General features: G+C 43.8%; 2 protein-coding genes across 3 annotated transcripts; one reads left to right on the top strand and one right to left on the bottom strand.

Annotated features, from left to right (window-relative positions):
- Positions 1 to 538: 538 nt before the first annotated feature.
- slc40a1 (solute carrier family 40 member 1) lies at positions 539 to 8,716 on the top strand. Its single transcript, XM_046403985.1, has 8 exons — positions 539 to 878; positions 983 to 1,050; positions 1,347 to 1,506; positions 1,767 to 1,882; positions 3,422 to 3,548; positions 3,899 to 4,144; positions 4,287 to 4,925; positions 5,718 to 8,716. The coding sequence occupies exons 1-8, from the start codon at positions 845 to 847 to the stop codon at positions 6,032 to 6,034; spliced, it is 1,707 nt and encodes a 568-aa protein (XP_046259941.1). The 5' UTR covers positions 539 to 844; the 3' UTR covers positions 6,035 to 8,716.
- Positions 8,717 to 11,324: 2,608 nt separating this feature from the next.
- On the bottom strand, positions 11,325 to 23,934 carry wdr75 (WD repeat domain 75). Of its 2 annotated transcripts, none has more exons than XM_046403983.1 (21): positions 23,774 to 23,934; positions 23,346 to 23,475; positions 23,092 to 23,157; positions 22,489 to 22,588; positions 21,504 to 21,628; positions 21,005 to 21,075; positions 20,698 to 20,814; positions 20,152 to 20,240; positions 19,716 to 19,874; positions 19,386 to 19,445; positions 18,441 to 18,556; positions 17,991 to 18,166; positions 17,737 to 17,894; positions 16,912 to 17,095; positions 14,741 to 14,835; positions 14,550 to 14,645; positions 14,188 to 14,357; positions 13,630 to 13,689; positions 12,919 to 13,065; positions 12,696 to 12,787; positions 11,325 to 12,432 (listed from the first exon to the last, which is right to left on the bottom strand). In XM_046403983.1, the coding sequence occupies exons 1-21, from the start codon at positions 23,857 to 23,859 to the stop codon at positions 12,201 to 12,203; spliced, it is 2,529 nt and encodes an 842-aa protein (XP_046259939.1). In that variant the 5' UTR covers positions 23,860 to 23,934; the 3' UTR covers positions 11,325 to 12,200. The 2 variants fall into 2 exon arrangements, with proteins under 2 accessions (XP_046259939.1, XP_046259940.1); XM_046403984.1 differs by having other exon boundaries at positions 16,912 to 17,092.
- Between the last annotated feature and the right edge of the window lie 821 nt (positions 23,935 to 24,755).

Raw genomic sequence — 24,755 nt, 5'->3', positions numbered from 1 at the left:
ACTCATGAAACCTCGAACATGTTACTCCATGTAAGGTGCAGCAGTTTGCTCCACCTTCACCAGCTACAGTAGTAAAATAATACTTATACATTAATGTCTCAGTAATATAATTCAAAATGTAATACGTAACAGGCGTGAGAGCCAGTTTTCTGCATAAAAAGTACTTTAACATTTGATACTTTCAATTTATTTTCCCACCAACACTTCGGCAATCCTGCTTGAATAAGACTGGAGTATTTTTACACTGTGAAACTGTTAGTTTTTACTGGGACGTGTTCGAAGTGTCAGCAGGCTGAAGACATAATTCAGCTGCTCTGCTGCTGCTTTTAGTTTAGATTATCACTACAAAATATAAACCAATCCTCAGGTGTGCGTCACGCAGGTAAACAGGTAGATTTTCGACGCCGCCAAACAATGACAGCCCTTTTGTGCAGATGTGGTGCAGCTTTCCTTTTGTTTTGGTGGGAGGGCCGCGCTTGTTGTTGACCGGAGGGTGAACGATGGCGGGTCACGTGACAGCGTGGGTATATTCGAGGTCGGACGTAAACACAGCAGCGGCAGAGCGGAGCTAACCGTCCGACTGAGCGGTGCTGGATCCGGCTCCTATCTTCGTGTTTTGCACGGCTGTCCGACTTTGTAGGCTATAAAACAATTTCTTTCCGACTTCAGCTACAGTGTTAGCTAAGTTTGGAGAGGAGCAAAAGGGAGAAACGTCGTGTCTTTTTGTGTTTTTCCTGTGCAGTGGTAGCTGCGAGTCGACCTGTTTTATTGTACGTTATTACAAAAGAGGAGAGGGAAACAAATCACTTGGTTATTATTATAATTTTTTTTGGACAGCTTTAAAATGGATAACTCTGAGCGTAAGAAGACATGCTGTGGTAGGTCGTTTTTCACTGCATGCGAAGTTTCCCAAACGGAGCTGCCGCATCTGCGGACAAAAGATGGATGTGGACCACTAACAGTTGACTGTTTTCCTTTACAGAATCTGTCCGAGACTTCTTCACCTCGGCTAAGCTCCTGATTTACATGGGACATGCCCTGTCAACATGGGTAAGTGAGGCGCTGGCACTGTCACGCTTACAGTATGGTTAGTTTAAGTGATACAGCATCTGTACGGTTTCCGGACATGCTCGCCGTGATGACAGGCTCCGTGCGTGGCTTTGCAGTGTCAAACTGGATGCAATACAACGTGAAAGTGTTACTGTTGCAATGCATGTCGTCATAACTGTCATTACTGAACGAAATGACAGTTTCTCAGCACATGAATTAAAAAACACATTTGAACACGCGTGTCTCGTGATCAAGTGTCAGTTTGGCCTTCAAATAACCAGAATTTGAATTTCCAGGGTGACCGAATGTGGAACTTCGCCGTGGCTGTTTTCCTGGTGGAGCTGTATGGGAACAGCCTGCTGCTCACGGCCGTCTACGGGCTGGTGGTGGCCGGTTCTGTGCTGGTACTGGGAGCCATCATCGGGGACTGGGTGGACAAGAATCCAAGACTCAAAGGTAAGAGGCAGCACCAATCAGGTGTGGTATGCAGCGTGCACATGAGCTGATTTCCTCCCTCCCTTTCACAGTTAAATGCCCCTCTTATTGAATGCTTGTCTGGAGGAATTTGGCGAAGTTATTAGATGAGATCAGGGACTGGAAATTGTGTCCGACCATGTTGTTCGAGCCCCCTAATGAACTGGTTTGTCAGACAGAAATCCGTTGTCTTTGATCAGATTTCTGTCCCTAATTTCTGTCCCTTCGTGGTGTTTCCACAGTGGCCCAGACTTCGCTGCTGGTCCAGAACAGTTGTGTCATCGTGTGCGGGATCCTCCTGATGGTTGTTTTCCATTTCAAAGAACAGCTTGTGGAGCTTTACAATGGATGGATTCTGGTAAGATCCCCCATGTGCTGTCTTTTCACACTCGCTGTTACAATGTGATCTGATGGGGATTTTCACTGAAAACATTTTTATCCCCCTTCCTCAAGAACAACACTCTGTCCCCGAGGACTGGAACTTGCTCACTTTTACTGATATGGACCCTTGTCAATAGGATTTATGACGAGTTGAACAGCTTTTACTGATCAGTGAAGTGAGCATAGTTCACACCAAGAAGACCTTTGACTGTTCCACTAACCTACGTACTCAACATGCTCTTCTTCTTACGCTGCAATAATTAATTAATGATCATTTTGTAATAACAAGAAAACAAAGCTTGCTGTGTTGCATTTATAAGCAAAGCACGAGAGACGCCTAAACACGCCATCCTCATCGGTCCTCTGCGAGACAAGATGATTTGTGTCTGTGGTTTGTCAGGGGCTTGTTTACACTTGTTTAGCAATGTGGCTTCTTAAGAGTTCAAACACCACAAACAGCACAAGTTTTGAGATCAGTCGAGGTGTCAGGTTGAAGTTCAAAAGTCTCCAGCATTGCAGTCTGCATATGTGGGACGCCTTTGGGTCTCCAGAGAATGGAGGGGGATTTTTGCCATGTGAGAGTGTTTAGAGGGAGGGCCGCTGTTGGAGTGTGTGTGTGTGTGGTGAAAGGGGAGATTGAGGGTCTTGTTGAAGGCTGTGTAGTCAGCAGGTTCTTCGAGGCCTGTCACGTGACGGAGAGAGGAACGTGGCCTGGCCTGTTCTCATCAGAGCGGCTGTGTTTCAGTGTACTTGCAGGTCAACAAACAAGCAGGCCAGCGTGTTCGACAAACCGACCACTTGTACATCAAATATGCCATGTTTGCTCGTTTTGTTTGTCATCCAGTTTGTCTTCATTGGTGTTGTAGTTGGGGTCACGTGTAGACTATTATTTTAGCCATCGTGCTCTTTCTCGTCAGCATTTTTCACAGAATGTTATAGATTTTTTTCCATAGGAAGTTAGTGGTTAGTTTGTGCTTTGCATTTGCCGAAGTAGTTTGTTGTTAGTGTCAGCCGAGATCTGTGTTTCCAACTATTCGGTAAGTGGAGGCATTTTCAACAAATGGTGAAGGCACGTACCATAGGTGCAAATCTTACATATCCACGTTTAAAGGATAAAGTTGGTATTTCGGTACATTTTTACCAATAATATCATTTTATATGTCCTGCACGACTTCCCTGTCTTGTATATGGCCTGTGGCTCAAGGCCAGTTTGTTCCTCCAGAAGCTGTCAAGTTTTGAAAAGCACAAATGTTTGTTAAGCAGAAGTAAATAGTGCATTTGTTGGGGATTATTTCTAGCTGTGGATTAATAGACATTTGCTCTAGGGCAGTGGTTCCTGAGCCTCGGAGAAAAATCTGATATGATAACAGGGATAAGCTGAGCAACGTGTTATTTTCTGACATTTTTGCTTCAGAAATACTGGATATGTTCACCTATTCATTCAGTAAATAAATATGGAACATTTCAAGCTTTGCCACTTAATGGAAAAGAAATTAAAATGCAATTTTTTTTCCAGACCACCTGCTACATCCTGGTGATCACCATCGCCAACATCGCCAACCTAGCCAGCACGGCGACATCCATCACCATCCAGAGGGACTGGGTGGTGGTTGTGGCAGGATCAGACAGCAGCAAGTTGGCAGGTCAGTGTTTTGTATCTGCTGCTGACTTGTCATCAAATCTAGGTGTCACATGAGGCGTTATCAGATCTCTTCAGTGGGTCAGACTTTGAACCCAGATGCTGACTCACTCTCATTTTGACCGGTTATGTTCGTAATTGTAATTTAAAAGGTTTGCTCACATGGTGGAAAACACTATGAACCAATGACCTTATCACTCTGCCATGCTAGTCCCAATGTTTTTCTAAAGCCTGATATCATATGAATCTAAAACCTACCAGAATTTGAGGACTGCAGTGGGTTTACTCACATTTTCTACTAAATCAAGAACTTAATATTTACTTGCATCTCCATTCCACTCCTCTACCCAACAGACATGAATGCCACAGTGCGGATTATCGACCAGCTGACCAACATCCTGGCTCCCATGCTAGTGGGTCAGATAATGGCCTTTGGCTCCCATTTCGTTGGTTGCGGCTTCATCTCCGGCTGGAACCTGTGCTCCATGTGTGTGGAGTACGCACTGCTGTGGAAGGTCTACCAGAAGACGCCGGCGTTAGCCGTGAAAGCCGGTCAGAAGGAACAGCAACAGGAGCTCAAACAGCTCAGCCCATCAAGAGGTACCTACAGAAACCTTGTGTCGGATCCGTACCATCTGATTGGCAATGAGCATCTTGCTCATTGGTGGAATTTGGAGAGTTTTGGATGTGATGATTCAGTCTGAATTTAGCTAAATCTCTTCTTGCTTCTGCCCTTTCACAGACTTGGAGAATGGCCAGAGTCCGGAGGAGTCGTCTCAGCCACTGATGACTGAGGGCTCAGTCGTGACCAAGCCTGACTCTCCCAAGCAGCGTGGCTGTTGCTACCAGGTGGCCGAACCTCTGCGCACCTTCAAGGCCGGCTGGGTGGCCTACTACAACCAGAACATCTTCTTTGCCGGCATGTCCCTGGCTTTCCTCTACATGACAGTGCTGGGCTTCGACTGCATCACCACAGGCTACGCCTACACGCAGGGCCTTAACGGCTCGGTGCTCAGCCTGCTGATGGGGGCCTCAGCTGTGTCGGGCATTTGTGGCACTGTCGCCTTCACTTGGGTTCGCAAGAAGTGTGGCCTGATTCGCACAGGCTTCATTTCCGGCGTGGCCCAGCTGTCCTGCCTCATGCTGTGTGTTGTCTCTGTCTTTGCTCCTGGGAGCCCCTTCGACCTCAGCGTCTCGCCCTTCCAGGACCTTTACACCCACCTGATCGGAGAGAAGACGCTGCCCGAGGCCGACCACAGTCTCACCGGCGTTCTTACAGGTGGAAACGTCACTACTCCTGCACCAGCTGAAGAGGTGCCACCTCTGCAGTCCTACATGTCTGTTAGTCTGCTGTTTGCCGGCGTCATTGCTGCTAGAGTTGGTAAGAGTTGTTATCTCAATACCTTCATGTTATTTTGTTTTTGGAGCAGAGTAGAAGCTCCAAAGTGCAAACGATTATCAACTGCCATTGAAGTAAATGATACATAGTGTAAGAAAAGAGTATTGCGATATTTTCTAATACTAACACTGTACACAGAAGCAACTGCACTTTTTTTTAATTTATAATTTATTTTGCAAATAATCATGGCAGTGGTTCGTCTTGTGTTCTGTTTAATCCTCTAACAACAAGCTAGCAGCACTGTAATCTATCGTTGACATTTGACACTTCACTCCAACATCATCTGAGGCAGGAAGAAGTTAAACACATATCATTCGCCCAAACACAAAGAACACAGGCCTGTGAAACAGCATATCACCTTTCTGACAGTATTGTAGTATAGTGAACCGTATCTCCTGTATCCTGATCAGATTGCCACATTCTTGCCAGTATACAACTCTAGTTCTAATTAGTTTGTTAATGATATTTGAAAGGAAATTAGATTGTCCTTGATTTGTTGGCATCTGTTCCTTCCTTTTAAGATTATGACAGGCTGTTTCCTAAATTATGACTTCCTAAAGATGATTCAAACAGGCACAAGAGGGTCCACAGGTTGAACTTCAGTCACAAGACCTCGTCGGATGTCCTGCGGATGCCAAAGCAATATTTGCAACCTTTGATTCCTGTAATACTGCCCGATAATTGCTGCTGCAGCTACTGTTGTCTTCTGAAGTGATTTTATTGTGGTTATAAAAGAAATACCATTAGGACTGACTGTTGATCTCTGTCCTATAGGCCTGTGGTCTTTTGACCTGACAGTGACCCAGCTCATCCAGGAGAATGTGATTGAGTCAGAGCGAGGTGTGATCAACGGCGTCCAGAACTCCATGAATTACCTCTTGGACCTGCTGCACTTCATCATGGTGATTCTGGCTCCGAACCCAGAGGCTTTCGGCCTGCTGGTCATCATCTCTGTCTCCTTCGTGGCCATGGGCCATGTCATGTACTTTGTGTTTGCCTTCAAGAACCTGGGAAACCGCCTCTTCCTCTGCTGCTCGCCGGAGCAGAAGGTGGAGACGGTTGACAGCCCCTCACCTCCTACCACCGTCTAACCACATTAAAGAGACTCCGTCCCGGGTACATATTTCTCAAGCCTTACCCCAGCCCGGCATCTTATTTATCTAACATGTTTGCTGAATGCTAACGTACACCAGAGAAAAGCAAATTAACATGCTTTGCGTAGCAATTAACAAAGCACTACTCATTAGCAGAAGGTGGTAAGCTGTAGAAAACTAATCCGTAACAAAACTCTAGATAAGGCAGGTTTTCTCTAATGCTTTCAGTCTGGGAGTCAGATGAAAGCCTCAGTCTCTCATCTATGGGTCCACGCCCTCTGATCCATACATGTACTGTCAAACAAGGATCCATCACTGTGAGGCTTGTTACCACGGTGTGGGTCTCGTTAAAGAAATCAGGGGACAAGACACTGTAAAATATTCTCCTGTAAAGATGTTTAAAGGGTGCCTCAGCTAACTAAAAGGCAAAACGAGGGAGAAATCTTGCAGGCGAGCAGGCACTTGGATTGAAGGGGACGCCTGTAAAGCAGAGCGTACCACCTTTTTCTGCAGCTTGCCTCTCAGTGACTTCATTGGTGCTGTAGCTGTGTCTGCTAGCTGTTCTCTGATAGCCTACATGTCCATGTATGATGAGCAGGCTGTGGACGTCTTCCTCCGCAGGGCGGGAAGATACCTTTTATTTAACCAAACACAAAACTGCGATCTAGTCTCCTTAATGTGTGGTTATAAGGGTTATGCAATTAACTGTATTTATTCAGGAAAAGCAGACGGTGGGTTTTATGGTAACTGTATCATCAGTATTGTGTTGCGCGCTTGCGTTTGTGCCATACGAAAGAAGCTCCTATGCACCCTTGTCAATAGTTCTCTCAGTTACCAAAGTCAAAGTCCGCGCGTGGCATAAAAGGAAGTGAGGGAAATCTGTCTGAAGCATTCCAAATGTTTATTTTTACGTCAGGTAACAGTAGTTGTGTTGGTTCACTAATGCTTTCATACACCCAGAGTTTATCTGAATATTTCTAACCCACTCTGAGACTGTACTTAAATCTATTTTTTCTGGTAGTTTACATCAATAGTGTTATTTTGTCACCATTTGATCTTATGTTCTCTTGAGTAATTTTCTCAATCATTGTTGATACACAGGCACTTTAAGTGATAGAAGTCTGTAGTTACACCTAATGCGTGATCAGGCATTTGATCAATATTTTTGCACAAGGCTTAAGTCCTGACTCAGCCCTCAACCCCCACCCCCAGGCTCTCGATCTTATTTTAAATCACTAATAGTTTCCTTGTCTATTCAGGTGCTGTGGGGGTATTGTGGTTAAAAAAAGGCACATATTGTAACACTCAGCACTCATGTTCTTGAGCAAAAAATGTACGGTGAAAAAGTCTGAATACACCCTGAGATTTACCCAGATACCCCCGTTTCCTCCAAAAGTCAGCCAGGGAGCTTAGTCAGCAATTTCTTTTCTCCCTCCTCTCAGTTTACCGCCTCAGACTGCCAGCAGGCGCTGGACCGTCCAGGACTGAATGAGGCTTTTTATTTCTTAATGCTGCAAGCTTCAGCATTCTTGCATTGACATTCTAGAAAATGCATTTCAAAAGAATCTTGTGAAAGTTTGTGTCTTTCCTCTTTTCCCTTGAAGCAAAAGAAAAGCGAAGGTAGATGAAGCCGTGTGGATACGTGCAGGATAATAGTAAATGATAAAACTCAAAAAGACAGCAAACTGACTGAGTAAGGTCAGTTATTCAGCAATATCAGTGCCTAAATGTTTGTTAATATTAGCATTAGCCACTGGTCACACCAGACCCAGTTAGGCTGTAGCAGCAGAGCCCCTGTGCTGTGTTTTACTGCTTCAACTTTTCATCCTTACAGGAATAATTTGTAATTGTCACAAACTAACCTGATCTCACTTTCAAGATTTGCTCAAGTAAAGTAGTTAATGTAGCTGTAATCCGCTCCCTGACCCTCCGTGATTTCTGTCGCCTTACTGTAAATTAGCCTCGACAGCTGTTTGACGCACACATGTGGCTACACCACGACGGCAAATGGCCGCACGCCACCCGTAGAAAGTCTAGCCAGTCTAGTCAAGATTTTGGTAAAGGGGAGGACGGAATATTTAGGTTGGAAACAGAAGTGGCCGCAGCAGATGTTGGAGAACAGAAGGCCACTCTTTAGCTGCACTTTCCCATGAAACCTGGTGAGCCAGGATGTCTGCAGGTGTGCTGCGAGCTTCATTTTCACGTTCCACTCGGGGTTTAACGTAACCTCAAACTCAGCTCTTAAAACTGCTGGTCTGCTGATTCAGGAACATCACACATGGCCATAACTTTATATTTATACTTAAATATACAATTAGAAAATGCAAAAAAAAAAAAGGTGTATCTTGTTGCCATGCTGTTTTTTTTTTACCTTTTTATATATCTAGTGTTAACATTTTGTGACAAATGGAGGTTTCATAAAGATTTAAAAAAGAAATTGTGTATCATTTGAGTACATCTGTATCATACTGCTTAAATCTGACCATATATATCTCTCTCTCTGTTTATACATATATCAGTGTTACATATATATATACATACATAGTTGTAGTTCAGTAGACGAAAGCATTAAATCATAAAGAAATCATCAATTTTTTTGTAATAAATCTCACTGAATATAATAATGTTGGTACTGCTTGTACTGCATGAGGTCTCCTGAATAAAGAAAAACCTTCACAATTGCCTGTCTGTTTAGTCGTGTGTGTGTGTGTGTGTGTGCGCGCAGTGTATTGTGTTTTTCTCAGGCTTGGCTGGGTTCGCATACCACAGCAGAGTTAGCAGCTAATTTCCTCCCCAGAATTCCTTTCTTTCAGCCAGTGTTAAACTGAGTGACTTAAAGCTGAGCTGGATGATCTGGACTTGCATGCCGGCAGAAAAGACAAGGCTTGACCTGGTTTTTTGCTGGACAGAAGGGCTCAGCCTGGCGCACAGTAATGGGTTATGACTCAGCGTTTTAGCACAGTGTGTTTCTGATAGCCACATCATGAAAGTGTGAGTATATCGGGAGCTAGTGGCAATTTAAGAGGTTTATGTAACACCAAATACCAACGCCGTGCTAATAAGTAGGACAGCTAATGAATACACAATAAAAATTAGTCTCTGTAGGCTTGTCAGATGTTCCCGTGTCAGACGTTACAGAAATATCTGGCATTCTCACAGACCCCTTCTCTCACAAATCTGAACAACAGCAATGAAAAGGCCAAAGCACACAAACACATTTAACATGAAGATGGAGGCTTTCTTGTACCACATTGAACATGATCAATCAATCACTATTGTACTGTAAGCAATACAAGCCCTGATCTGTCCCGCAGCACTTGAGTAGTGCGGAAATGTGATTTTATCTACTGTTTTGTTTGCATATCCTGTTTTAGGATTATGTCAACATGGTTGTTTTGTTGTTTCTCCTCACTCTGCAATGAAAGTATTTGAGTAGGATTTGTCAGTACGAGGACAGAAGGTTCAACGTGAGGAGGGACGTCTTAAGAAAGGTGTGATTTAGGCCCCTCCTCGAGCTTGAAGAGGCACATAACCTCTGTTAAAGTCCAATATCCAAGGAAGTGGGACTCGAGATAAGTGTTTAGAGTAGACATATCTTCTTCTTTATGTGAAAGTTCTCTATTATCTTCTGAGATAACGATCACAACACACACAGTGGCAGATCACATTTGGTCTTAATGTGCCGTAAAAGCCCTTGTGCATGTTCACTTGTTTTTCTAAAGGTGAAGCTTCCAGGAAAAACCTTTAACTGTAGTATCAGAAATAACATTTAACTGATATCACTGTTGATATGGAAAGTCAGGCATCAGAAGCTCAGACGTCACTCAGTTTCACAAGTCAGTCAATAAAAGTTTGTAAAAGGAAAGTTAATGCTGCTTAGTTTGAGAGTAAATTAAATGAAACATTTGACATTTTGGAAAAATGTGAGAAGAGGGAATTTTCAGATAACAGGATAAGAAGCATCGGACAGCACTTAGCTGACGTAGCTTAATCTGACATAAAGAGTGGAAACAGAGGGAAACTGCTCGCCTAACTCAGTCTAAATATTTCTAAAAAGCTGCTTGGTTTTCTACAGAATATATATATAAAAAGACACCTAATGTGTTCGCTAGATTCAGAAGAAGAAGAAGAATCAGCTTTATTCACAGTATATATATTTTTACATACACACACTGAATTCGTCTTCTGCATTTACAATCCCAGCTCTTATCAAGCCAATAAAAGTGACAGATAAACGGCTTTGCACTTGATAAGAAAATGTGGGGTGACCCAGATTGATGACCAAAGCCGATATTTGGAGCGTGCAGGCCCCTCCTACAGACATTTTATAACTCTGTGGTAGCCTCTGCTATTCACTACGCTGTGGTCTGGTGGGGACCAGGCAGCACGGACCGGGACAGAAAAAGACCAGCTCTGTCCTGGGCTGCCCATTGGGTGACAGGAGGACATTAGCCAAGCTGACATCCATCATGGACAACACCAGTGGAGGCTCTGAGCAGCTTCTTCAGCGGCAGACTGCTACACCCTCAGTGTAGGAAGGAGCTACAGCAGGTCCTTCATTCCCACTGCTGTTAGACTGTACAGCTCAACAGTCTCGTCCTCATTTCCTCCCTTATGAGGACTTGTATATAGCTGCATATTGTTCATTTCTCAGTATTTTTTGTAACTGTTTTTGCACCCTTTTTCGTACTCTATTCTGTTCTTGTGAGCTGCCACGACAAGTGAATTGCCCCACTGCGGTGATCAATAAAGTTCATCTTATCTTATTACTTGTCAGGTCGAAAAAGGGCTGAGGACGAGGGATTTTCGTCCGTTTTCGAAAGGAAGCGAAAAATGCTGAGATGAAAGTGCAAAGTTTCTTATCCAGTGCTGGGAGCCAAACGTGAGCTTCTCCTTCTGAGACGGCCTACTCAGGAGGCCTTGGGGGTTTGTTACTCAAGACTCGAGAATTTGCTGAGCCTAGCCTGAATTTATAGCACCAGCGATGTAGTCACAAGGTCACACATGACAACTTCATGTTCAAGATTTCCAACCAGAAGCTGTAAAATGAAATGTCATGGGTTCCATGACCACGCAGAAAGCTAAGGTAAATCAAGTATGCACTTTATTTTTGAAAGTGACCGAGAAACTAGACGTGGGTCACCGATCTCCTGCTTATACAACGATGACAAGAGTCATTTACACATGTAACCTTCACTGAGTGCAAAAAGGCTGTGAGTACGGACTGTTGACACAATCAGGTTGTGTAACAAGGTGAGGCACGAGGCCAAATCACTGAGGCGGACAATTCAAAGAAAGACTTCTATCTTTATTATTACATTTCAGAGTGTATAAAAATGTCAAATTGCACACATGTGCATAAATACAGTTCCTGTAGAAGGTTTTCACCTCACACCTTTTCATGTTGTAACTCTGAATCCAAAGTTGAGCTTGTTCACAGTCAATCTAAATTATAATGTTTGGTGTAAAACACGGTGGCATCGTCCTGACGAGCACTGTGGGGTCGGATGGGAGAAAATCTTGTGAAGGTCACGAGTAAAAATTTTGCTCAGGATTGTGGCTTAAAAACTGCTGAAGCATTTTTCAAGCGTTTAATTCAAATGTTGCCTCATCTGTTTTCTTCAGAATGAACACCAGAGCTGGACTGGTGTCGCCAGCAGAGAAAGAGAAAACTATCTCCTAATGAAAATCACAGCTCGCATGCTGTAAATTTGGTAATACAGACTCCCAGAACTGCAGCCAAACACGGAGAAACCCTGAAGAAAAGCCTGCTGCAGTTTGCAGGAGAAGTGTGACTGGGAAAACATTTATTTATTGATTTTACAACCATAAACACACAGCCAAAGTGACGCAGGAACGGCTTAGAAACACGTTAATATTCAGGAGTGGCCACGTCAGACTCCAGACCTGAAACCAAGTCAGACTCCAAACTGATGGAAACTTGTCAACACTGACTCAAGGCTGCGGTTGCTGGGCGGATACTTGCAATCAAGTATTTTCTGTTTTGTATTTGCATAGAGCTTTGTTTTCACTTTGACACTGTTTTTCTTTCTTCTAGAAGAAAGCCACATGGCGTAAAGTAATTCTTTTTTTAAAAATCCACTGATGAAAACCCTCTGTGGGCACTGTTTCTGAGTGAGTGAGTGAGTGTCTTTGTTCAAGGTCATGTGGAAGAGTCCAGGAGGCCTGCGAGCCAGCTGTGGTCAAGTTTCTTCACCCTCCTCAGTTCTCTAAGCTCAGCCTTTGTGAGAGTCGGCGCTGGACACTCTGGTGCCTGACTTCCCATGGACGCCTGCTCCGGTCTTGTGGTACTGGATTCAGTTTCCTCCTCTGAATCCTCTTCCCCTTTCTCGCTCTCCATTTCCTCATCTGCGTGTCTGATTTCCTCCTCGGGGCTGTGGAACACATGGAGAAAACAAAGGTTAGGGTTAGGTTATGTGACTCTGCATATTTTCAGAGATAAACAAGTTCAAACTTCCCATGTGTACCATTTTTGTCAGGATCTTAGGTTGCTGAATCACGAGGACTGACTGCTTTTGTCAAATAATGACACAAATATCCACCATGACTGTGCACAGATTCAGTTTTTGTTGGCTATTTTTTTTTTAAGAGCAAATATTTAGATAATCATTGAGACCAGCCGTAGGGGACAACTGACCTGCTGTCTGTAACGGAGATGAGCAAAGACTGCACAAACATGGAGCAGAGGAAAGACGTGGAGGGCAGGACGTGGGCCGGCGTCTGCAGAAGCTGTCATTTAATTAAAAAAAAAAAAAGGTTTAATGCAGGAAAAACAAACTTCTCATTCACTTAAATAAATACTTTTGTTTTGAACCAAAGTGACAAAGTGGACTTGACCCGCCCAGGGCTGAACTACCGACCTCTCTGACGGCAGCAGAGCCCTGTGGCAGCGGCGTCCTCTCAGCAGACACGCTCTTCCGTTCGTCCTCGCTGTCCTGTTGCTGTCGACGGTGTTTCCCAAGCAACAGGTAGAACGGCGTCACGGCGACGCTGTCATCGATCACAAGCTTGAAGGGGGAAAGAAAGAGAAACATCAGGAAAAGTCTGACGTTAAAGCGCGAGGGGAAAACAGGTCAACAGTTCGCTCAGTGCTGATGTTTCTGCTTGACACAGGAGGTGAGAGAAGCAGAGGGAGGCTGTTTGGATTAATTAGAGGAGAACAGCGAGCTGATCCACAGATCGTCTGATGCTCTTCACCATCACAATGTGGTCTTACTGTTGCTCTGAACACACTGAGGTCAGCAGAACAAAAATGTTTGAAAACCTTTGATGCTGTGCAGAGGGGGAATGTAATGAAGTACATTTACTCAAGTGCTGTACTTCAGTACAAACTCCTGCTACTTGTTCCATTTTATGCAACCGCACACTCTGACTAAACCAAATCTCAGAGGTAAATACTGTACTTTTACTCTGCTACATTTGCCTGACAGCCTCAGTTACTTTTCAGATCACAATTTTTCATATCTGACAATAAAACCTTAATCCAAGTGGAGCATTTCCACAGGGTGGTATTAGTACTTTTAGTCAGGTAAAGGATGTGAATACTCCTTCCACCACCTGCTGTCCTCTACCTGTTTGCTGGACGCCATCAGTCTGTCCTCCTCCGCCTTGGTGGTGAATGTCATGAGGTCCTGCAGAGAAAGTCCACATCAGCCAACAGCAGGAACTCAATCAGAGCACACAGAATGTGCAGAAAGTGAACACGTTTTACTCCGTGGCACGTTGTAACATGACGGCTGAGACATTCAGACAACACAAGGAAGTTACAGAACAGAATCTTGTGCCCGTTTGCAGTAAACATGTTTGCTTTAAACGGCAGAGCTGAGGTCATGTGCTTTACATGTGAACAATAAATTACAGCCTATAAATTATGCTGGCATCCTCACAAGGCAAATTAGTAACAAATACGTCACGTGTGGCCTCTTTGGACTAATTACTTTATCTCTTACTTTCTTATCATCTGTGGCATCTGAGGTATGAAAAACACACAGAGCAGGACATTTCACTAACAAGCAGACGTGTTAGCTTTAAACTGAAGCTCTCCCAGCAAATGGAAAACTGCGTGTCCCACCTGAATGCACGTTCTGATCTCTGCTGACACTTAAACTTGTTTTCAATTGCCTGTTTACCATGTACTGAGACAGGAAGTAGAGCTGGCAGCGGTTGAGCCACTGGCTGCTCTCCTCGCAGCTCTCCAGCATATCCTCCCTCGGGGCAAAGACGGCACGAGTCACCTTCCCCGAGCACACGGCCTTATGGGAAAACAGCGGCCGAGGTTCGCTGGGCTTAAACACAAACACTGAAAACAGAGAAGAAAGGAAACCAGTGGAAATCACTAACCCTGATTTCTACATTTCTGAAACATGCATCAGCTCATGGATGAAAGGCTTGTGTCTTTGGTTTTGGGGAGATGAACTGTCCCATTTTGTTATTTTTTTTTTTTCAGAAGCGCTCACAATTTAGAAATGCTAAAACTCAGGTTAACGCTTACGGTTGGTGCTTCCGGCCTGACAGCAGAAGGCGGCCATGTTCTCAGAGAGGGGGTCAGCGAGCAGCAGGCTGACGTCCATCGAGGTGCTCCACTCCACTGCCAGAGAGGCAGAGGGAGAAACAGGAATGTGATGTGCATTAACAAAAGGAGAATGAATTCAAACAAATGCTGCAAATCTGAATACGTCTCACATGAGCAGGTGAGCAGGTTCCAGCAGCAGAGCAGGTTATTGGCCGTGGTTCCCAGCAGATACTTGGAACAGCTAAGTCGGCCAAAACAAAGATCCCTGATGAAGGAAAAAAAAAAAAGTCTTTTGTTCTCCTGTGACTATAAAGTGCCCCCACCTCCCCAACCAGCCAACCAACCAACTCCTCACACCAAACATATTTCATAGGATTAACTTTTGAGGAGTTTTCACATGGGAACAACAGCATGAACACCCACCAAGAACCAAACCTGGAAAATCTGGCAGATAAGTTCAGACACCGTAATGTAAAAAATACTTTTGTCAGGTGAATTTTGTCTCTTCTGTCAGCCCTCTGCCAAAGAGCCAAAATGTCTCATGTTGCATGCAGAGTGTGTGGACTGGGTGAGGTTGGAGGTCAAGCACTTGACCCAGCTCTACACATCCATAGGTGGCAGTTATGTAAGGGGCACCGGGCAGCTGTCAAAACAGCTGAACATCAATGTCTTCAACTCTGAAGTCTGATTATGCACAAATTCCCTTTCAGCCCCCAAATTACACAGGAAATATCTGCTCATTTGAAGGGGCTCTCGGCACATGACTGAGGTTTTGTGAGCAGGCAGCACATCCATTCAGTTTTAGTAGTTCATGTCTGTTGTGTTAAAAGAAGTTTTGTGACGGATAAATGTTTGTCTCCGTTGGTTCCTTTATTTGAAGATAAACTGCATGTCAGCTCTAAGTTTTTCTTCCAAGTATGCTCAGTGCTGACAGAGTGTTCTAGGCTTTCTGCAAAAAAGAGGGTCAAAAACTAACAGTAGTTTCATGTCCTCGTTGACCTGAGGGAACCCCCTCCCCTGAGCTGAGAGGACAACATTTCTGAGACTCGAGCAACATTGCGAAACTGCAGGCGGCTGACAGGCAGCACTGATTTTACATCCCCCATCTGCTGTGAGAAACTCTGGACTTCTTCCAGTGTGGGGAAAAGATTATTTAACTGCTCAAAGACAACAGCAAGCAGCCAAACTCCAACACAACACACACTGGTTGCTTAGTGAATCTGTGTGTGTGTGTGTGTGAGTGTGTGTGGATTGTCTGTGCTCTGCTGCAGGTGACAAAGCAACATGTAAGATCAGACACGTTATAGTCCAGTGGGTTACATTAGATAGAAATTCTGCCTTCAGCATTGTGGCAGTGAGAGACGGACAGTAAAGAGCTGCAGTGCTGAGTGAACCGTTTGTTTCCGCTGATCTCGCTGGCCTGGTTGACCACCTGGGTCAGCTTGTTCCTCTAACTGAGACTTTCCCATACCAGAGCTATTTAAAGACAGTTTAAACTTTTTTTTTAAATCAATAGGTGGTCTTCAATCATTTCTGGTTTTGGGAGGTGTTGCAGCCCCCAGTTAAAAAGCCATTCAAAAAAAACAAAAAAACAAAACACTCTTCTTTAGTTACTTTTTCCCTTTAAAACAAAGCAGCTCCTTTTAAAAAATGAAAACAAGAATGTGTTGAATGTTCGAAAGCTTTGCACTGTTGATTCTAAAATCCTCAGCAGGAAGAACCAGTAGAAAAAAAACAGTGTCTGTGGATCATTTAATCCGGGATCCTCTTTAAGCAAATGTTTTCTTCCAACAGTCTTTCACTCGGTGCTGTTGAAGGCTTTCTGTGACCTGGCTCTCTTTGTTAAAGGGCTTCCATCTGCCCTTGGCATGTCTTTGTTGTCAAGATTACTTATTAATTAAACTTGTGCCACCTGGCCTCCTTGTGCTTCTGTCAGTCACTTTTCCTCTATTTTAAGATGTTGTTTTGTACTTATACTGCATCTTGTTGTGCAGGTTTATGCTTTAATGCTTCTGTCTGTCATCCAAAAAGAAGAAGAAGGAGAAACCGCAGAAAAAGTTTTTTTCCCCCTAAAAGGAAGCAGACCTCATATCAGCTGCACTCAAAAAGAGGCAAAAGACTGATAAACAGCGACGAATGGAGCTCCTCTGCGGCTGCTGTCATCACTTTGTACTAATCTAAAGCACAAACACGAGTTGCTTGTTCACCAAGACAAACTCTGCACTTTCGTCACATCTCTCTTTGATCTTAACACAAAGGAAAGTGTTCAGCAATAATCTAAAGGTGCTACAAATTAGTATGGTGAATGTGTTCGTATGCAGGTTCTTGCTTCGGGTCTGACCTGATGGCTTTCGGCGGCTGGGACAGAGTAGTCAGGAGCTCCCAGGAGGCCGGACTCCACACGGTCACCACCTCCTGGAAGCCGACGGCCAGCAGAGAGCCGTCGGCTGAGAAACAGCAGCACTCGGGCACCAGGCCGTGATAGGCTCCGACGAAATCACACGACCAGGAAGGACCTTCGTCTTCTGGCGTGTTGTGGAAGGACAGAGGGAGACGGACACAGAGAGCGTGGGATTAGTGAGAAATATGACCCGATTTGGCTCAAACCTAAATGTTCAATCTGGTGTGTTGTGAAACCAAAACGGTAGAGGCTGGCACCAACGCATTGCTGAGGTCTCCCCGGCTCACAAAGGTTGTACAAAGCACTTTGGATGAAAGCATCGGATTGATGATTGATGGGATGGTAATTATGATTTGAGTTTAGATGTTTAAGGAAATTTTTAAACGAAATTTAAGTGCAAGTTTAAACTTAAACTTATGCTTTCAACCTCCAAATCTGGTTAATCTGATTGGAGGAAGTCCTAGAATACTATAGCACTAGAATTTGTCCCAAATTATTTTTTTCTTTGAGATCAAAGAAAACTGGTTGATAGAGACCAAAAACGTATGTAATTTTTCTTCAACTATACAGTTAAAATATGCTCCAGTGTTGAGAGCCCGAACCGTTTCTGGTTATTAACGAACGAGCTTCACTAACAGTTTCACCGGTCAAATCACACAGAGCTCTTAAACGAGATGATGGAGAGCACAGTGAACCACACTTCAACACAAATCAGCTGCTCTGTGCGGTTTGGCTGAGTGGAGCGTCAGACACTGAGCTGCTTACCCCCTGTGTGGGCCTGTGAGACCAGCTGCCAGGCTTTGAAGTGCCCGTCCTTGCTGGTGGAGACCAGCACGGTGGTCTGGCTGTCAGTGGCCTGGCAGAAGCACATGGCTGTAATCTGGGCTTCGTGGGGGGCCGAGATGGTCGTGTTCAGCACAAAACTACAGGTGATACAGTAAACATATTATTATGCATCTGATGAAAGTATGCATGCTGCTGATTGGCTGAAACAGTGTGTATCGTTTAGACGTCTGTACCTCTGCGTTTGTTCATCAAATGCCCATAGTTTCAAGTTGAGCTCCAGCTCAGCGGCTTTCTGCTTTCTTTCTTCCACTGTTGCCAGCCAGTTGCCAGAGGCGTCAAAGGCCGCTTTGACCACCTCAAACTGCTGCAGGCCCGACTCGTGAATGTACTCCTGCTGCACGATGTCCAGCTGTGGGAAACAGAGCTCAGCATTTAGCTATGAAGGCTAATTCACACCAACGTGTTGATTACAGTGTTGTTACGTGAGCCCGTGGACCAGAATAGATTTGTGTTTAAGCTTTCCCTCTTCTGTTTGTAATTGAAATAAAGCTTTCTACAAGTACTCACAACCACAATTATGCTATTCCAGGTGCTGAAACGGCACACTGTGTCAATAGAAGCCTACACAAACAAACCAAAACCTTCTGGTCTGGCTCATGTGAGGTACGTTTGGCCCAGCTTACGTTGTACAGCAGTTTGTCTCTTTGGAGGGAGTAAAACTGCAAGTGGCCCGGTTTCCCATTCAGCACCAGAGATTTACTGCGTGGGTCCACCAACAAGTCCGTCCGGACGCTTTCTCCTGCACCAGGACGAAAAGAGAGAAAACCAGGCAGATTTAAACCTTGTTTTTAATCTTTTTGATGGAAAAAAAAGAGAAACTGGATATCAGGGACAGATATTAAGCATATTATTTTGGAATTATATATGTATTATATAATATCTGCCACTTAAATCTCTCTATATGTTTACAGTCACTACTGGAACACTGATGAGGCAAAAAGCTTCTTAAAAATGGTGTTAATAATAATAATAACCTTTATTTTAATAGTGCCTTTCATGCAAGAAATGCAGCTCAAAATGCTTTACAACAAAGAAATTACATGCGCCAAGTTGTTCTAATAAAAGGATGTAGAAGTGATGTAAAAAAACAGGGACAGAAAATGAATGTTAACTTGATAATAACAGTAAAACTAATATATAAACTTAAAAAAACAGCGGCAATAATTAATGTAAAATAATTTCACTCTGATACCATAAAATCGGTGATAAGACGCTTACGTTCATCGACATTTAGCTTCAGCTGGCTGAACGCCTGCTGTTTCCTTACTGTTGCTGGTTGGTGTCTTTGAACACAGCACAGTGCTTAACAACTGACACATTTGCTGTTTTTCTTCACTTTTGCTAAATTGCAGCGTGAACAACTTAGCTGACAGGTTTACTGGTTAAACTAAAACTGTTGTTGGATAAAAACTTTCCTCTATAAAATGTATAATGAACTTGCCTTGGAGGTCACGTTGCTTTCCGAGGACTGTAAAACGCCATTTATGGTACACGTTTGCTATCTCTGATTCCATACAGCGTGTTTATGATCATCCTACGTGCTGCTGTCACCTACAGTCTGCACTCACCTTTGACCAGGCCTTGAATGACAGCCGACACTTTCACGCAGCTCTGGATGATTGTGATCTCTAAAACAAGAGCAGACAGGAATCAGCTACCACAACCCTCGCTGAGACGAGTCTTATCATTCAAGGACGCAGATGTGCTCTCAAGTGCGAAACGTTCTGGTTTAAAGGTTAAATCTGTGAGATTCTGAACATCAATACGGCAACAAACAACCACCGCAGGTGGTCAGAGGACACTTTCTCTCTCCACCTCCCAACACTTATTTTGAATGTAACTGATTTGCCAAAACACACAGTAAGCAATGCTGCATAAAACAGGTTACAGGCGCTTACTGTTGTCGCCGTGCGAGGTGCAGAACAGCGCTCCATCGGGCGAGACGGCAATGTGTGTGATGGCAGCTCCCAGGCGAGGCAGGAAGTCCCGCTGGCTCTCTTGCTTGTAGCGCCACTGGACGAGCACCGACTCTATGCCTCCGCTCAGCAGGTTGGTGCCTGGTGGAACAGAGCAGGGGATGCATTTACTTAAGATGAGAGTGCAAAAAAGTGTGCAAAACAGTTTCAACAATGGAAAGTGTTATAAATTAACAGTTTTAAAATAAACACTGTACAATATACCACTATACAGGCTATACACATATCAGCATAGAGGTGGAAGGTGATAATTGTGGGTAAGCATTGCCACACTTAAAGCAAATCATGAGCTAATATGGTCATTCGGGACAGAAGGAGCTTCTAGTTAGAGATTTTTAAAAAGCTGCAGTGGAATTACCTTCTGGGGTGAAGCACAGTGAGCTGACAGCACTGTGGTGCCAGTGCAGGGTGGAGTATGTGTATTCCCTCTTGTGGTTGAAGTTTCTCCTGAGAAGATAAACAGTAATGCAAGAAAAATAAAGTGTCTCCACTTCACCTGATGAAATACATTCAATTTATCAGTGAAACTAGAACCACTGCCTCGTGATTGTATGCTCCTGCACACCAATCAAGGTTCTGGGGTTTATTCCCCTATCTTTCACATATATCATATGCATATAATATATGTCGTGGCTGACAGTTTAGTCACATGATGCAACAACAACCCAAAAACATGATCCCTTGTTGCCAGTGCAAGAGCATAAAAATGGGAATAAGTAAGTAAAAGGTAACTTGAAGTAGGACAAAATGATAAAAAGTGTCTTTCACGTCGTGTTTAGAGAGCTGAGTTCAGCGACTCGGCCGTCAGGAAAAACAAGTGAGCAGCAGACAAAATAACTGCAAAGAATGATCAAACACCGGGGGGTTGAGTGCACACACTTCAAGGTCTTGTCACTTCACCCACCACAAGCGAATCTTGCCATCTTCGTGTCCAGTGGCAATGCAGTCGTCGTTTGGGTGACAGGCGACACACGTGAAGGTGTTTTTGCCTCCCTTCTTGTTGTCTTCTTTCAGGAAAAACCTGTGAACAACCCACACAAGAACACACATACTGGCGTTGCTGGACATTGTCGTGGCTCTGTAGGAAAATCAAGGTATTTGCGAACATCATGGATTTTATGGTACATGACTTCATTTGAAAATATGAAAGAAAATGTGCGAGGTGATCATCTCCATCCCTCATGACTGAAGCACGTCAAACCGGGGCTCACCTGTAGGCCTTCTGCTTCTTGAAGAAAAACACTTCCAGCTGCAGACCTTTAACTGAAGCAATATATTCGCCCTGTGAGGAAGATAACATTCGTCTGTTAATGCATACGTGCAGAAAAGCTGGTTCAGGATCTGCGTTTGAAACCTGTTCTTAAAGCTGGTGTCACTTTGAATTGGGGTTTGTCTCATCATGCAGCACAGCAGAGTGAGCTGTACTGAATCTATCATCTCAAGTTAATTCGATAGTGACTCACTTGATGCTTCCACTTGGGTTTACTTAGATGTTTTGAAGTGAAACTCTAACTAGCTCCCACAGTCAGAAAAATCCTACGTCCTTTTTGAAACTTCTAATAAAGTCAACGAGCCTTCGGGCCAACGTCCCTCTGATACGTCAGCAAACTATCCACTCAGGGGTTGGGGTGGGAGGGGGGGTGTCAGTTGTGGGACTACAGCTGTTCCAGGTGGCGTGCTGGAGACGGTAGTGGATGGTGGTGTACGTACCCCTCTGCCAAAGAAGATGGCCGCTGGGTTGGAGCTGACGTCGCTGAGCACAGCGGAAAGCTCTCGGACCTCCACCAGCTGATCTCCGCTCTGTGGCAAATGTACTGCAACCAGCTGGAACAACTCTGCGCGCACACACACACACTTGTTACATGTTTTACCCAGTGACCTCTTACACAGTTTCTACTTCACACGAGAATAACTCAACATTTCTTGTAACTGGCGCCTCCTAGTGGAAGTATCAAGGGAAGAAACGGCAATGACTGAGGAGAGACAGCAGACACTGGAATTCAGCGGCTGCAAACTGAGGCTGGATTGGTGAACTGGTTTCAGTGTGTTGATGTATGAAAACTGACCACTGACCAAACTGATCACAGCATGTACATGTGCACAGTAATTAATTATATTAATTATTAATTAATTAATTCTAATTAAGCAAATGTTCAACCCAACCCTCCAAGAAACTTTATTTTTAATTTTTTTAGTCAATATAAGTGATAATAATTAGTGAATAGCTTTAAAATAGTTAATAATTGCATAATGCTGTATTCTGTGAAACAGATATAAGTCAACATGACATGACTAGTGCAAACAGACGAACTTCACCACTTTTCATCAAGATTGTCACATTTTTTGACAAATAAATTTCTGCCATTCAAATGCTTTCAGAAACCACATTAGAATTCCATGCATGGGGGCTTAACGCACCTAAAAAGATCTCAGTTTTGCAAGCTCAGGTGAGTTTTTCTCTGAATCCTTTATTTGATGCAATGAAATCCACTGCTTTTCGATTAAATGACAGGCTGCTGCCTCTGCAGTTTGTTTTACTCTCTTCTTTCTGGGCACATTTAGCTTAATGAGTAAGTGCATGACATTCAGTGCTGAGGTTTTGGGTTTAAATTCAAGTTGGTGTCTGATGGACACTGAGACATCTTAGGCATCAAACCAAAGAAATGACCACAATTAGGAAAGACGTGAAACCCACCAGATCTTTTGTCACTAAGCATGGGAGTGACGATAAACACGACTCCTTCATGGTCTGCAGATGTATGCATGGAGTAAATCGGGTATCCGATGACGTAAGTCTGGAAGAGATCACACAACTGTCACAAATGGCTGCCAGACATCGGAGAAAACACAACATACACCGATCTCACACTCACACCTGTGGAGGGGCTCTTCACACAGAAGGAGCAGGGCAGAAAGATACAGGTGAACTGTGACACATGGACATCTTGCTCTTCCTGCTGTTGAGTTAACTTATGTATTCACTATCAGTGCATAGAGTACAAAAACAATCTATAAAATAGAAAGCAGGCTCATTTTAAATTGATAGATATGTGCATGTGCACAAAAAGGGCCTAAACAAAGTTAACTTTAGTACACATCTTTGATTTTAAAGCCACTATGAAAAGGCAGTGTGTCAAAGACGAAACATGTATGACGAGGTCTTCATCATCTGAGCATGTGCTGCCAGGCAGGCGTAGCAGTAAAATCAAGGTATTCCAAATGAACAGTCTGGGATATTGACATGAGGCACACTTACTGCAAAGACTGCAGAGTAAACAACACAAGAATCAAGTCATACCTTAATAAGGATGCCATCTGTGAAGTCCCAAAGTCTGACAGTGCCATCTGTTGAGCAAGAGTATGCCTGCAACAAATCACGAATTCATCATCACGAAAGAAATTAAAAGGAACAATAAAATCCTTATAAACATAAAGTAACTGTACCCCATTTCACTAAAGTTAAGTATGAAACAAGAGGCTTGGCTTAGCTTAGCTTAGCTTAGGTAGCTTAAGTAAAGAAGTCAAACTTTAGACAAACAAACTGAACAGTACCTGCAGGTGGTTGGAGGGTTTGAGCAGCACACCTGTCACCAGATCGGTGTGTCCTCGCAGGTCGTGGATACACTCCTCCGTGGAGGTGCTGAACACCTTCACACACTCGCCTGAGACGCACAGCAGGAACCTACAGCAACAAAACCACGTATTTCAACACAAGAACTTACAGTTTCCGCACCAAAACACTGCGGTGTTTTGATGACATGTGTGTCATTAAAGTTAGAGCTACAAATAAGCGCCACAAACGTAAGACAAACTGCAGAGCTCCTTCGTAAACAGCAACGGGAGTATTAACAGCAGGCTTGTGTCGCTAATGCTAACGGCTAGCAGCGGCTTCAGCTCTCTAGCCAATAAAAAACTCGAAGGAGACGCTAAAATGTCTTCCGCCAGAAATAAACGTTGTCGAGCGAAAAACACACACTCACCTGGAGTCATTAGTGATGACAGGCTGCCTGAAGTTTATTTTACTGCCACCTCTGTGAACCACGCGGATATCCCCGTGTTCCACCATGTTTTCACTAAAATTCACCTTTCACCTCTGACCGCTGCTTCTACGTTGTGTTTATCTGACGCTGGTCGCGTGCTTTTTACTGCCACCTGCTGGTGTGGAGGTTTGCCACCTTTTTTGGCCAAGAACGTATATGAGAAATTTGTTTTATTTTAATAGCTGCTTTCAGCGTCACAGTGTAGGCCGACTTACAGAAAAAAAAGGTCAACATAAACATAGAAATAATATGCACAAATAGTAGGGGGAAAATAGAGGAATACAGAAATATAAATGTACATCCATCCATTTTCTATACCGCTTATCCGTCAGGGTCGCGGGGGAGCTGGAGCCTATCTCAGCTGACTACGGGCGAGAGGCGGGGTACACCCTGGACTGGTCGCCAGTCAATCGCAGGGCCAACACTCAAAGACAGACAGACACACTCTCACACTCACACCTAGGGGCAATTTAAAGTAGCCAATTAACCTAATGTGCATGTTTTTGGTATTGTGGGAGGAAGCCGGAGTACCCGGAGAAAACCCACGCAGGCACAGGGAGAACATATAAATGTACATGTGCACAGTAATTAATTATATTAATTATTAATTAATTAATTCTAATTAAGCAAATAAGCAAATAAGAAATTTGCTTTATTTTAATAGCTGCTTTCAGCGTCACAGTGTAGGCCGACTTACAGAAAAAAAAGGTCAACATAAACATAGAAATAATATGCACAAAAAGTAGGGGGAAAATAGAGGAATACAGAAATATAAATGATCAAACATAAACACATTTACCTGAAGACTACAAATTTTAAGTACGAATTTTAAGGACTGGTACTGTACTTGTGTGTTTTCATTACACTCATACTCACACATTTTCAGTCACTGGGATTCGTGTGATTTCACAAGACTATATGC

Source organism: Scatophagus argus, chromosome 11, assembly GCF_020382885.2.
Source record: "Scatophagus argus isolate fScaArg1 chromosome 11, fScaArg1.pri, whole genome shotgun sequence".
Classification (NCBI taxonomy): domain Eukaryota; kingdom Metazoa; phylum Chordata; class Actinopteri; family Scatophagidae; genus Scatophagus; species Scatophagus argus.
The sequence above is the reverse complement of the archived record's forward strand: the minus strand, read 5'-3'. Positions and strand labels throughout refer to the sequence as shown.

Bases quoted from the DNA above. Each gene is read 5' to 3' on its own strand.
- slc40a1 (XM_046403985.1), top strand. From the start codon at position 845: ATGGATAACTCTGAGCGTAAGAAGACATGCTGTG. The intron at 879-982 runs GTAGGTCGTTTT...TTTCCTTTACAG, and splicing joins GCGTAAGAAGACATGCTGTG to AATCTGTCCGAGACTTCTTC. The intron at 3,549-3,898 runs GTCAGTGTTTTG...TCTACCCAACAG, and splicing joins AGACAGCAGCAAGTTGGCAG to ACATGAATGCCACAGTGCGG.
- wdr75 (XM_046403983.1), bottom strand. From the start codon at position 23,859: ATGGTGGAACACGGGGATATCCGCGTGGTTCACAGAGGTGGCAGTAAA. The intron at 22,589-23,091 runs GTATGACTTGAT...GATCTCTTCCAG, and splicing joins CAGATGGCATCCTTATTAAG to ACTTACGTCATCGGATACCC. The intron at 13,066-13,629 runs GTAGAGGACAGC...TCCCCCTTCAAG, and splicing joins TGATGGCGTCCAGCAAACAG to CTTGTGATCGATGACAGCGT.